The sequence below is a fragment of the Thermobia domestica genome, chromosome 18, assembly GCF_964235325.1.
Source record: "Thermobia domestica chromosome 18, izTheDome1.hap1.1, whole genome shotgun sequence".
NCBI classification, from domain to species: Eukaryota; Metazoa; Arthropoda; class Insecta; order Zygentoma; family Lepismatidae; genus Thermobia; species Thermobia domestica.
This window is the reverse complement of record NC_137471.1, coordinates 130,403,867-130,418,934: the sequence shown is the minus strand read 5'-3', so window position 1 is coordinate 130,418,934 and position 15,068 is coordinate 130,403,867. Positions and strand designations below refer to the sequence as shown.

At 34.7% G+C, this 15,068-nt stretch overlaps 1 protein-coding gene across 2 annotated transcripts in view; it reads right to left on the bottom strand.

The window, feature by feature from the left end:
* Positions 1-2,736: 2,736 nt before the first annotated feature.
* Positions 2,737-15,068, bottom strand: part of LOC145675660 (uncharacterized) — a 46,893-nt gene continuing 34,561 nt past the window's right edge. For both annotated transcript variants that reach the window (XM_081746228.1, XM_081746229.1), the window contains one exon: positions 2,737-14,582. In XM_081746228.1, the coding sequence (XP_081602354.1) occupies positions 13,619-14,582 (964 nt within the window). In that variant the 3' untranslated portion in view covers positions 2,737-13,618. The remainder of the gene's footprint in view (positions 14,583-15,068) is intronic.

Genomic DNA, 15,068 nt, shown 5'->3' with positions numbered 1-15,068 from the left:
CCACAAGAGTGGAAAGAGTCACTCATTGTTCCAATTCACAAGAAAGGCGACAAAACGGACTGTAATAATTATCGAGGCATTTCTCTTCTGTCAACATCCTATAAAATCCTTTCAAATATTCTGTTAGCAAGACTGACCCCATACGCAGATGAAATTATTGGAGATTATCAGTGCGGATTTAGACGGAATCGATCAACTATCGACCAAATATTTACCATTCCCCAAATACTCGAAAAGAAGTGTGAATACAATACAACGGTACATCAACTATTTATTGATTTTAGAAAGGCTTACGACTCGGTTAGGAGAGAAACATTATACAACGTTCTTACAAAACTTGGAATACCGAGAAAGCTAATTAGATTAATTAAGATATGTTTAAGTGAATCCCAAAGTAAAGTCCGGGTAGGAAAATTTTTGTCCACGAGCTTCCACGTCGAAAATGGCCTGAAACAAGGAGATGCGATGTCGCCATTATTAAACTTTGTGCTGGAATACGCCATTAGGAAAATCAAAGATAGCAACCAGGACCTAGAGTTGAATGGCATTCATCAGGTTATGGCATATGCTGATGATAAAAATTTAATAGGGGATGATAGGAGAACAGTAGAAATAAATGCAGAGATCTTATTAAACGCTTGCAGGGACATGGGTTTAGAAGTAAATGCAGAGAAAACTAAATACATGGAAGTGCGTCGGGACCGGAATACGGCAAATTATAGATGCGTTAAAATATTAAATAATACTTTTGATAAAGTGGATACTTTCAAATACTTAGGACCAATATTAACAGACGAAAATCATATTCACGAAGAAATTAAATGTCGACTAAAAGCAGGGAATTCGTGTTACTATTCGGTTCAAAATCTCTTGTCGTCGCGAATTCTGTCGAGGAATTTGAAGCTTAAAATATATAAAACGATAATCATGCCTGTTGTTCTGTATGGTTGCGAAACATGGAAGAACATAGACTGAAAGTATTTGAGAACAGGATTCTGAGAAGAATATTCGGACCCAAGAGGAACGAGAATGGGGAATGGCGGAAGCTTCATAACGAGGAACTACATAGTTTATACGGTTTACCCAACATTGTTAGGGTTGTCAAGTCTAGGAGGCTTAGGTGGGCAGGTCATGTAGCTAGAATGGAAGAAAGTAGAAACGCTTTCAAAGTCTTGACTGGTAGACCCATAGGAAAACGACCATTAGGAAGACCTAGGCGCAGATGGGAGGATAATATTAAGATGGATCTCACAGAGATAGGAATACAAAGTAGAAACTGGATGCAATTAGTTAAGGATAGATGTCAGTGGAGAGCTTTTGTGAACGCGGCACTGAACCTCCGGGTTCCATAGGCCACAGAGTTAGTTAGTTTTATATGCATTTGTGAATGTGCACGTGTGGGGGTATGCGTTTGAGAGAGAGAGAAGTTCTTTCTTCAGCATAACACGTGCGTGTGTTGTATTTTAAGCTCACGCACAAACAATACTTGATCCAGATATGGATGATAGAGGCCGTGGTGGCTCAGTGGTAGAGCGTTCACCTCTGGTGCATAAGATCCCGGGTTCAAACCCTGCTCTTGCCAAGTGTACTTTGTGGTGGACAAACACCGTTGCGTGGGTTTCCTCGGGGTTCTCCCGTTTCCTCCCACTTTCTTCATTTCATCATTTTCATTCATTTCTCATTATCACTGTCTCCTTTAGCCTAATCGGCATAATCGTTGGACGTAAAACTCAAAAATTTCATTTCATTTCAGATATGGACGAATGACGTACCCGATCAACAAAAGCAAAATCGGGGAATCCCCGTTTCTCTTTCGTGCTAATCATTTGATGCATCACTGGATCAGGAAATCGATGCATATCTTTCAGTGCCATCTACAGACAGTGGTGCTATTCAGCCGGTTCGCTAGAACCGGTTGTTAATATATTTCGAGTTTGCTAAACCGTTTCTTATACCCAGGCATAACAGTAAATTTTATTCAGTTATACCCAAGAACGAGCAAGTTTTAGTTTGTTTAGCTTTGTTCTTAGAAATTCTTACAGCTACAGGGTTAGATATATGATCTCTCAGAATAAGGTATATGCGATTTTTTCTTAATTTCAAATGGGCTGGTTAGATATCAAGAATGAAAACTAGGATCACATGAGTGCAGTGGTGAGAGTTATTTACATTTGAAGCGCATACATACCATTATTAACAATTGTTGATCCATTGCTGGGTTAAGGTGTTTCCAATACTTCTTGACAAACATCTATTTTGGATAATTCGTTTCCAAGATATTCGCAGTGCTACCTAATTTCGTCACAACACCTTATATTGGGTTGCTGTGTAGGTCTCTACTTGTCACTTGTGGCATCCAGTGAAAAATTTGCCTTTGTCTATCCTGTATGATTTGCTTCCTAAGAGAGAGGGAGAGAGACAGGGGCGTAAATAAGGGCCCCGCATCTGCATTGCGGGGGAGCCCAGCCCATCGCGGGGCCCCCAAATTGTGATAGGACGTAGAAAAGGGGCCCCATTCCACGTTGTCTGCGGGGTGGCCCCCAAGCCCTTAGTTACGCCACTGGAGAGGTATCTTTCTATGTATCCATCTACTATCTCTCTCTCATATATATATATATATATATATATATATATATATATATATATATATATATATATATATATATATATATATAACCGGTCACCAAAAATTAGAATAGCACCATAACCTACAGATATGGAAGAAAACCTCCTTCACTGGAGGAAATCTCATGACAGTGAATTTCCAAAATTAGCTCTTCTGGCTCGTAAGTATTTGTGTAGGTACCAGCGTTCTATCGGAAAGAGTATTTAGTTGTGGATGCAATATCGTAACTGATGCTCATACTTCACTTACAGTTAGTGCAGAACATGCGAAACAACTGATTTTCTTTCCATGAACAAAAGAGCTCGTTCCTAAATAGCAGTGTCATGAACTTCAATGCATCATACATTTCTAGTTGAATACTCAGTGCTAATAGACATATTTCTAAACAAGACAGTTATTGTTCATTTTTCTCTGTATGTGTGATGTGTGTGTTTGAGTTCTTCTAAGTTAATCCGTTGGCCTTACAAATTTAACACTTGGACTCTATTTTAATATTCAATTAAAAAAAGCACGCGATCAATCGAGACCTCTTTCATGTTATTACTAAATTGATAATCGTTTTGTATTAAAGAGCTTTACGCAAAGACGTGACATCTCCCACATGAACTTAAGAGGTTTCTTGTTATTGGTTTTGTGCAAACTCATATCTAAAAGTGTTCATGTTTTTATTTAATTTAGGCTAAACCTTACGTCTTAGACCATTATTCAGTTTTGCTGATGAAATCAATTTAGAAAGGTTCTAAGTCATTCCTAATAACAGTGCACCTAATAATGCATATTCTAACACTTAAGCAAATCCAAAGAAATAGGGAAGTGTTAATACTACCTAAACAGAATATGTAGGTCTGTGCAGTAAAATGACAGAATGGAGGCTTTTGTTTGTTTTAGTGGGCTAAGTTATGTGGCTCAACTTACATCTAGTAACCACATACAAATAAACGGAAAATTACTACTTTGAACAAAAAAACTAGTAAATTCTTGTCTCCCTGTCTGTTTAGATTTAAGCAAATTTTAGCACAGGCATTTGATTTTTCACTCGCAATGGCAATACAGCACAAACATTAATTGTAGTGAGGATATCAAGTTGACTCGGTTAAGGAATGCAGCCATGTTAATGATGATAATTATTTTGGAGGACATAGCTCCCCGGCTCTGCACTGGTTTTGGCTTTATCTTCGAAAGGAACATCATTTCTTCCCAATACAATTTTTGCACAAAGTTTGGTTTGATTCGGTGAAGAAATGTAGCCGATAATATAAGTTAAATACACAATATGTAGGTGGATTAAGTAGACGTAGAAACATCCCTACCCCACCGCCGCCGATTTGGACTATCTTCAAAAGGAACCAAATTTTTAACCCATACTAATCCTCTGTAAATTTGGCTTCATTCTGTTAAGAAATGAAGTCAAAAGCGAAAATTAAATATTAACATGGAATGTTGGGAAGCATATACCCCAAGCCCTACATTAATTTGACTCATGAAACGGTCATATATATATATAAAGCAAAACCCGCCGCAATTGTTTCGAGGAAATGTCAAACACCAATATCGAATATCAATATTGACGATATCGGATATCGATATCGAATATCAACGATATCGGATATCGATATCGAATATCGACGTCGATATTTTTGCGTTATCGATATAAGATGATATCGATATCGACGATATCGATATATCGACATATCACACAGCCCTACGCACATCAAACCATATTGAGCATTCACTAATATCAGTTAGAACAAGATCCAATATATTATACGGCAACTGAGAGTCGTATGGTTGATTATACTGCTTTAAGATAATATAGACGCTAACTCTAACATCTTTTCATCTTTTGTTTTTAGATGAGAATGCTTAGTTCTTACGATTCCATTATGCCAATCAATACCTGCTGAATTGAAATCTCCAAGAAGCAACATTTTCAAACTTTTTTCAATTAATAACTTATTCAGCCAATCACAATAATTTACAAATTCTTTGGGTGGCAAGTTAGGTGGAAGATACTGCAAACCTATTAATATTCGGGGATTATTGGGTATACATAACTTTATAATAATCACATCTAGGTTCGGAAACGGTACCTGCACTTCTTCATACATTAATCTTTTATTTACAAACATAATACAACTTCCACCTGTACTTTTATTTGTAAGTTGAAGGTTTCTGTCTTTACGTATAGTGTTATATTGCTCAGTAAGTTGTTCAAAATGAACTTTGTCATGTTTATACCAACTCTCAGATATGCATATTAAGTCATAATCAGTGCAATTAACTTCGTCAATAAAGCCTGATTCTTTACTATTTAAACCATTTACATTTTGATAAAACAATATAATTGACTTATCTAATTGATTGCTCATTATGTTTCTATTTAGTTTAAACAGTATTTACGCACACAATATTATCTCTGAGTCTTCCATAGAATTCAGTAAAAAGTAATCCTTCCGGCCATACATTAGCATTCAAAATATCATCAAAATTGTTTGACAAGACGGAAACATAAAGAGAAGAGTAGCTGTTTTGTCTTTAATTTTACACATTTTTGTACGTCTATATCAGCACTGTCTTTAACAAAATTCGATAATTCTTCACATGTAACGGTCGGATCAAGTCTTGTAACAAAAACTGCTTTTGTTTGTATCTTTTTGTTTACTTTTAGCTTATCACTGAACTTTCTTCCTTGCGCCAATGTTGATCTAGTTTTTAATAATAATAATAATAACAATAATAATACTAATAATAATAATGAGAAGAAGACGAAGGAGAAGGATGATCTTGTATTCAGAAATCACAATTACAATGATACTTGACCTAAGTAGTTCTCAAGGTTACTGGCATCTCTGATAAACACTTTCTGTACCAACATTCCGTACGCACAGGGACTGAAAATCCTTTTTTGAACTTCGTGCGGAAGAAAGTTTGCTTCTGTGCCTGTGTAGCCACACTATCTCGTTTACGTGTTAATCAGCAACATAGACAGCTGCGGTAGTAAAGCGTTGACTGTACGAGTAAATACGTGTGTTTTTGCTTTAGTTTAAAGCAACAAAATCTACTTATTTACACTTTTATTTCTTATGCCATTTCGTGATTTGTTTTCGCTCTTACCGGCCATACGATGGCATGCCCAGAGGAAGACAAAGTGGAAATAATTTTCCTTTATAAGAAATGTGGTTGAAACTGCAAAGCAACTTCTAGAAGGTTGAATGAATAGTTCCCTGAGCGACCAATCGATCACAAGTATGTATCCTATTTAGTGAAGAAATTTCGCGAAACACAAAGTGTAAAAGATCGGCCGCGCTCGGGTAGACCTCAAGTGGATGAGGGCACAGTACTAGAACTTTTTTTGCAACTCTATTAAAACGCCCCAGCAATCTTTGAGTGAAATGAGTGCCTCCTTCAGCATTCCCAAGCCCACAATTGGGAAAACCCTGAGAAAGCATTCGTTTCATCCATATAAAATGCACATTACTCACGAGCTCAGTGAGGATGACTTGGATGTCGTCTTGAGTTTTGTGAAGTAATGACTGCCGGAATAGTTGCAAATAATCAGTTTGTACACAACATCTATTTTAGCGACGAAAGCACGTTCTTTCTTAATTGACGTACTAAAAAGCAAAATGTGTTACTGGAGCGATGCAAGTCTCTATATTTTCAGAGGACATACTTAAGAACCACAAGAAGTAAATGTTTGGGCACGTATTTTAGAAAACCATACCATAGGGTTTCTGTTCATTGATGGCAAAGGAACCTGGAAAAGATATTTAGATCTGCTCGGAGAAGATTTTGACCGACTGCCATTTTGCAGTGTTCGTGTGGAGACTCTGACCCGGTACTATCTTATTTCTTTTAACAGTACCTTTCCAACGATATATTACTTTCCCCTTGCTGTTTGAAAATTTTAATTTGACTCCACCTAGAACTTCCCATGGGACCCTCTAGCAGAACTGTTTACCTCGATATGTTGTACTTTTGAAATGATGTGACACGTGTTTGCCTGTGAAATCTGATTCACTGTTTCATATTGCTAGAGGTGGTCACAGAATTTGCAACTCACAGTACTGACATTTTGACCGACAGCCATTTTGCACAGGGTTCGTGTAGGGGCTCAGGATAAGTATAATTTTTCTAACAATACCTTTCCAAGACTAGTAGGCCTCTTCCAACTTTCTCGATAAATTAGGGTACGGCTAGTTATTAAGAAAGAGGCTGATGGCGGAGTCGAACTGGTGTGCTGTGGGTAATAATAATAACTCTATCTTTATGGTGGAAAAGAACGCGATACACTAATAAATTGGTATCCAATATGAAAAAAACGACACTAAAGAGATCTCGTTTAGTATATCAAAGGAATGAGTTCCGCCATTGACAAAGAGGCCATTCACTGTCTCGGGAATTAAACTCAATATAGTAATAACTTTTGAGGAATGTCACAGAGGGAAGTTGACGAAATTATTGTTTCTTGTTTCGTACGGCGATAGAATTCCAGCGATGTTTTTACCTTGTCCGACGTAACGACTCCTCGCTTTTGAAGTTAGTACCACCCAAAAACAGTACACGGATTTACAATCGTAATGAAGGCTGCGAAGTGTCGTAAAGAAAATACAAAATGTGGCTTAAGAACTGGAACTGAACACGGTTCTTAAAAATCACTAGAAATTCGATACATTTTTTCGTTAATTAGTCAGAATATAATGTCAACTTATTTTTCAAATTTTATAGTAATTCACCCAAACAAGGAAAAGGAGTGGAGGTAAATAGAAGTACTAATATAATAATTGCAAAAGCAATCAAATCAACTTAAGAATATAATAATCCAGTGCGTAAAATTCACAAGTTAAATGTATCGTAAGAGGTAAGAGAAAAACTCTATTTTGCAAGAAAAGAGCAAAGAAATTAATAAGAATCAACAATAATTCATATGCAAAATGCAATTAGCATAACAAAATCTCTATTTAACCAACGCAAGAGAAATTCTAATTAATAATTAACATTTCTTCTTTTTAACTTTAATTCAGCTAGAGTATCTTCCAAAGAATTATTTTTGCAAACTCGAGGTAACAAATTTAACAATAAAACTAATTTTGCTTTGACTAGTTTGAATTTTGAACAAAAGAGTTATAGTATAATCGAACAGCACCTAAATATGAAAATCTTAATAGAATTTTACGCCTCGATTTCTATACCACAATTTTATTTTCTCCTATAAATTCGTATACTTTTGTTACAAAATTATTTCGCACTATTCCCTTATTGTAGTCAATCTTAAATCGATCGTTACTCGTTTTGTGCAATATTTTTCAGAGAAGTAATTATCTAATGCGATAAGAGAGTAGTACTTCAATGTGGATATATTTTCTCTACAGTAGGAATAATAACTTTGAAATTTTTGAAACTAATTGTCGCCAAAGTTATAATTTTAAATATACTAAACATTTGATTATTCCTTCCGAATAGTTATTGTATATCCACAACGTGACGAAGAATCTATATTCTTGCAAGTAAGTGGTAACGCAAAATAGAAACGTTGAGTAAAATTTTGCTTTCAGAACAAAGCTGAAAAAGGGAACAAATTCCGAAGGAAAACCAGTCAACATGGAAACGATTTCTGAACGAAGAAACACATTTAGCAACAAAGAAAGATGTTCTGCATGATCTAGCTACTTTTAATTTACAGTCTTTGCCAAGGCCCATTTAGTGGTTCTCCATTTTCTTTCCTATATTATCACAATTAACCTGTATAGGTAATTTGCAATAGACTGAAGTGCCTCAAATGGAATGTAATTTTAGAAAATCCAAAGTGAATTCTTGTTCAGCTTTGCGGATAATATAGCTTACAATCTCCAATCAACACTACACACACTAACCGAGATAACTTCAAAAGTAAATCAGTTCCTAATTTCAAATATTATAACTTCAACAACGAATAACACGAAACTCAAGTAGTAGCATTCTTCTGTTTGTAAATCTGATATTTTTCCTTCAACTTTAATAACACCCTTTCAATAGGTATCCTTATGATTGCTTCCCGCTTGAATATAACTTACAATTAGTGACCCAGTAAGAGCCAAGCAGCAGTGACAGCTGATCTTGCCTTCCTACCGTTGTATTATAAAAGGCTTATTCAAATATATTTAAACACACGTGCTAACAAACACCTTTAAATACGTGTTACGTGCAAACAAATACTCTCTCTTTCCATTCCGTTCTATTTTTTTTTTAAATATTCAAACCTTTTTTTATTTCTCTTAATTTATTAAATATTTTATTAATATTGAAAAATAAAATTCTTTTGAAACTTCTACTGCGAAATATAAGCGTCAGTAGCTATTTCTCCTATCTAGAAATCGTATCTTCTTTAGTAATACTAGATCTGAATTCGTGAAGAGTCATTGTGGTCAGGAATATCTTCCGGCAAAAATGTCTGGTTCAAAATATTCGAAAAAATTAAAGGAATTCTTTATGTTCTATGTCCTAGGATAATGTCGGCTAGGCTAAAGGAGACGACTATGAGAAATAAATGAAACGAAGAAAGTGGGAGGAAAGGGAGCACTCCGAGAAAACCCACGCACACGGAGTATATATTCACCAGAAAGTTCACTTGGCTGGAGCTGGGATCGAACCAACCAAAATATTAGAATCTCGCCTTGCACATAGTGATGGGTAAATTCCCGGGAAGATATTTTTCGGGAATATTCCCAAAATTGGAATTTATCCGGGAATTTATTACAATCAGAAAGAAAATTGCATTCTATTACTATATTATGATTTTACAGTGGAATTAATTTTTATATCACAGCATATTATTACTGTTGTCCACAGAGGATTCTTTAAAATGTATATTCTAAACGGTGCTATGTTACTTTATTAACACTTTCTTATATTTAGAGAGTACGCATAAATGTATATTTATTTACAACATATTATATCAATAAAATATGTGTGAAAAAATTATCTAGTAAATTATATAGTAACAGTTTATATGTAAGTGGGTTTGCTCAACTTGACTATATTACTGATATTATTTATTTTATTTATTTATATTATAAGCACATTATATTTATAAATGTTATAAACCAATTAGATTGGGTTAATGCTAGAAGATACATGTCTCATTAATTTATCAACATTTGCGCATACATATTTATGTTCACAAAATTTGCAAGATACTTACTTATCTTTATATTTTAACACGTAACATTGCCATACAGGGCCTATCACTCTACCTATTTCTCAAAATTCTATACGTTAATTCACATGTAAAAGAAGTTCCAGTACCTCTTTGGAAATTCGAGACAGAGAGAGGAGACAGCGACGTCAATTACTAATGGTGGTTCAGGGTTTATTAATAGCACTTCATCTCTATTTCTACACAATTCTAAATTACTTTTAAAATAGTTCCTTTTCATCATTTGTAAATTAGTACTTTGCTAATTTTGGCTGTTCTTTAGCATTGGGGGCCAGCATTTGCACCTACTTTTTGCGATATTTTATTCCGATGCGGTTGTTTTATTTTTTTCATACGTTAAATTACGTTACCAACATTAAAATCAGACAGCATTGCAGCGCGAGCGTTAGCGAATGAAGGCGGGTTAGAGCTCCCCCATGGCATGTTGTTTTCTATCTTCCATACCGACAATTCACTTTCTTTTCTCACATAAATCACTTCCACTTACCTTTCCGTTTTGTATAAGTCCCCTACTGCCCTAAAAAAATGTGTTCGATACTTTCTTGACTACTCGAACATCAGTATCAACTCATCTTTTCCGTAAATCATCCTACTTTTTGCTAGTTTTGGCCTCCCAATACAAAACAATTACCTTACTTTTTAGTGCAAATGGAAATAGAACTTAACAAATCATATTATTAGTTATGTAAAGTACCGTCAAATAATTTTAAAAGTTTTAACCTCTAAATTCTTTAAAACCTAGAAGTAAATCATCATATATTAAAATAAAGTAATTAGTCATACGGTTCTTATAATTTGGAAGATGAAGTAAAGAAATGGAAAAAATTCCTTCCCGGGAATTTATAGGCCAGGGAAAAAAACCAGGAATATTCCCATTTTTTAAATTCCTTCCCACCGGGAATATTCCCACTGTCCATCACTACTTGCACACGTAATATTTGCTTTCCATTAACTCCCATATTTGAGCTATTATTGCAAAACTTTAAACATTGAACGGAACAACACAATTATTACGTAAACTAGCGGGTAGTTAACTATTAATAATTTCATTGCATGTTAATATTTTTAATACTCAGTAAATTATTATAATTTCAGTATTGAAAAAACATTGTAAAGATCTCAATAAATATCTGAACTATGAGCTAACGCATTCCAAAAATAACAGAAAGCTAGAATAAAACACGAATTGAAATCACTCGTGGTCATATGATTCGTATCCTGCATACAGCTGTAAGTCCATGACTCTTATAGCCTTGATACTTGATGAAAAAGTGAAATTATTGAGGTAACGAAATAAGAAGGCTGGACACTTTAAAAGTTAAGGGAGATATTGCTTAAGGTTATGAAGAATTAAAATAATTTATTAGGAAACGACAGAAAACGATATTTCCTCGAAAGTAATGGATGTGATTTCCTATCTCTCATCATTCAATACAGAAAAAATAAAATAAGAAGTGAAAGATTCTACTTCATTGTAGAAATAAAAGTTTCTATTTACATTTGTTGTTTTCGAAACATTTCTCGGTCGAATATATGTAGCAGAATTTTCAACCTGGCAATTCTCAGTGAAGTTTTGTAAAGGTTATGCACATTCATACCAGAGAAATGTCGGAATAATACCTAGTATGCTTATCATATACAGGAAAAGCAAAATGTGTTCTAGAACTTTATATCGTATTTGGAAATATGCGCGTTAAATAAATGTGTCGTTTAGTACAATATATAACAATTGCATCCGGTATCTTAACACAGATTCATTCAATACACTCTAAATACCATTAAACGGAATCAAGAACTTATTCGAAATATTGATCCGTTATGCGTTAGAAATCAAATTTAGAAAATCGAGTCATTAAACTAAGTAGACACATGATATAACTAACTTACTTTGAAACCACAACTAACTACAGAGTTTTCTATATATATAAGTTTTAACATATTAGAATAACATGTTCGGATCTTATTAGATACGCAAAAGCTTTTTCTCAATATTAAAAACAAATTTTTAAAGTTAATCTGCTGAAAATTTAACAAACTGATTCTCTGTGCTATCAAGAATTAAACTTTGAATTTTGTCTTCAAGGATTACATCAAAGTGGATGTAATTTCTCGCATTAGTAGTGAGTTAATTTTGTAAGCCTGAACATTGTTCGCTTTCATAACTAACATTCTCATACCTCTCCAGCCATCATTTTCTAAATAGCTTGCTAAACACTGACGTAAGATTCTTCTCATTGTTTCTATAACTTTTATCGTAGGTTTCACTTTGCCTTCTCAGATATAGTTGAATAATTTCTTTTACACCACTAGTATTGAAATAGATCATGTAATAATTTGCCACAAGCTTTCAAGTGGTGTGTTTGTAGAAAAGAATGTTAAGCTGTGTCAACTCAATATAAATTTTAGAAAGCCAAATTTTTAATAATCGCTCGTTTTCCTACAGGGACGTACATATTGCTTTGTAAATTATTTATTATACTGCAATGGGCTTAAACGTTTTGAACAATAGAGATACTGAAAAACCGAAAGGCAATATAAACAAAATCGTAATTAAATGCGTTTTTAAACTGCTAATAAAACCAGAATATTCGAGTAGGGGTTTATTCTATTTTTTTTTCACTATAATAAATGATAGCTAAACATATAAATGTATTCTTGGTGTTAATACGAACTACCACTGAACACACATGATAAATGTGCGTACAGTGTTTGATTTGAAAATTAAATGAAATTTTTGAGTTTTTCGTCCCAACTATATGCCGCTTGTGCTAAAGGAGACGATGATGAGCAATAAACGAAATGCTGAAATGAAGAAAATGGGAGAACCCCGAGAAAACTTGCGTACGCGGTGTTTGTCCACCACAAAGTTCACTTGGTGGGTGCTGGGATCGACCCGGAACTCCAAGCACAAGAGATGAACGCTCTACCACTGAGCCATTGCGGCAGCTAGTGTCTGGTTTGAGTGACGTAGTCAGTGTCTTATTATAAAATGGTTTATACACCAAAGCATACGTACTATATATATAATATGAGCTCGAAAAGTATCAACAGTAAGTACAATGGCGTTCAAACTGCCGGAAATTAATTCTGGTATAAGAAAAGATTTGAATTCTCTCCCTAATATATAGCAAAATGTTATTTTGAGGGTCTTAAAAATGATTTAAAAACAGTACTACCGTTACAATTGAACGTCTCTCACCAAGCTTGAATTAGAACAAATCTTTCGCACACTAGAAGTGCCTATTCTGCCTCTCGTTTTTATGTATAAACTTTTCCTGCACTTTTTGACTGGCCCTTGAGTACTTTCTTGCACTTCCGACACTATGGAGGTAATAACTTTATTTATATTAAGTGCATTTCCAAACGTAATTTTCTAATATGTACTTATCATAATACTAACACATAAGAGAGTTCCATTCTGAATGTATTATGTGTGTTCCTTACTATGAACTTTCAGTAAATTCTACAGAATTCCGGAATATATTATCTACTTCATCTTTAAGTTTTAACCTTTGTTTTTAAACTAGAACTTTGACGAAATTTCTTTATGCACCTCAATCACGTGTGAATTTTCCATCTTCAATGGTTAGCATATATGTTACCAAACATAACCTTTCACTAGATACTACCGCAAACTTGGTGCTTGTGAAATTTTACTAGTGTAATGTGATTTTTCACTATATGTTTTTCTATACTCTTAACACGTGTGAGATTATTGACCTGAACGTATTAAAATTTGTCTTGTCAAACTTGCTCTGTACAGTAAATCTCTTGCAACACTCTTGGCACCTTACAGGTTATTGACTTGTGTATGATGTTGCTGTATGCATTAACATATGTGTTACCAAATGTGCCCTTTGCCTAAATCCCTTTCCACACTCTTGGCACAAGTAAGGTTTTTCACCGGTATGTATTAACATGTGTGACGCCAAGTATGACTTATGTCTAAATTTCTTTCCACACTCTTGGCACGTGTGGGGTTTTTCAACTCTATGTATTAGCATGTGTTTTGTCAAAACTGACCTATAAGTAAAGTCCTTTTCACACTCCTGGCAAGTGTGAGGGCGCATTCCTGTATGTAATAACATGTGTGATGCTAAATGTGACCTCTGCCTAAACCTTTTTCTACACTCATTGCACGTGTAAGGTTTTTCACCTGTATGTATTAACATGTGCACTGCCATATCTGACTTACAAATAAACCCCTTTCCACAATCTTGGCACCTGTGGCGGCGCATTGCTCTATGTATTAACGTGTGCGTTCTGAATGCTGACCTATGATTAAATCCCTTTCCACACTCTTGGCACATGTAAGCCTTTTGACCTGTATGTATTAACATATGTGTTGCCAAATGCGACCTCTGCTTAAATCCCTTTCCACACTCTTTGCATGTGTGAGGTTTTTCACCTGTATGCAATAACATGTGTGTTGCTATTTGTGATCTCTGCTTAAATCCCTTTCCACATTCTTGACACGTGTGAGGTTTTTCACCGGTATGTTTTAACATGTGTGTTTGCATATCCGACCTATAAATAAATGACTTTCCACACTCCTGGCACGTGTGAGGTCTCATTCCTGAATGTGTTAACATGTGTTTTGCCAAATTTGACCTACGGCTAAATCCCTTTCCACACTCTTTGCACCTCTGAGATTTTTCGTCTTTATGTATTAACAGGTGTGTTGTCAAAACTGACCTCTGAGTAAAGCATTTTCGTGTAAGAAAAATATTTGCTTGTTTGGAAACAGTATGTTTATGGAATCTGTAAATGTACAACAAACAAGGAAATGGAAATTGATATAAATAATATGAAGCAAGACAGAAAATGCAACCGCTTGTATATAAATACAGTAATAAGGGGATTTTTTTCCATATTATATTTGTTATTGCATATTAAATCTTTTCAATTCCCAGAGTCTCATACTCTATTTTCCGTAATAAAGGGAACCAGGAACTAGCGAGACTTCTTCCTATTATTTCAATTCTCCAAAGAAGAGAATGTGCTTTCCGTTATTATCTGAAATTTTATCTACATTATATATATATATATAGATAGATAGATAGATAGATAGATAGACATGGTATCAGACTTAAATGCATACCAAGCTTCATATGGTATATTATAGAACGAATATCATTGTTAAAGGTGAAAATGGATATACAAAGTCACTGAAGACGTTTGTTTATAATATCGTTAATTTTACTGCCAGAAAATTTAGTACTTGCCCGAAGATCCTCCAATTCTCCC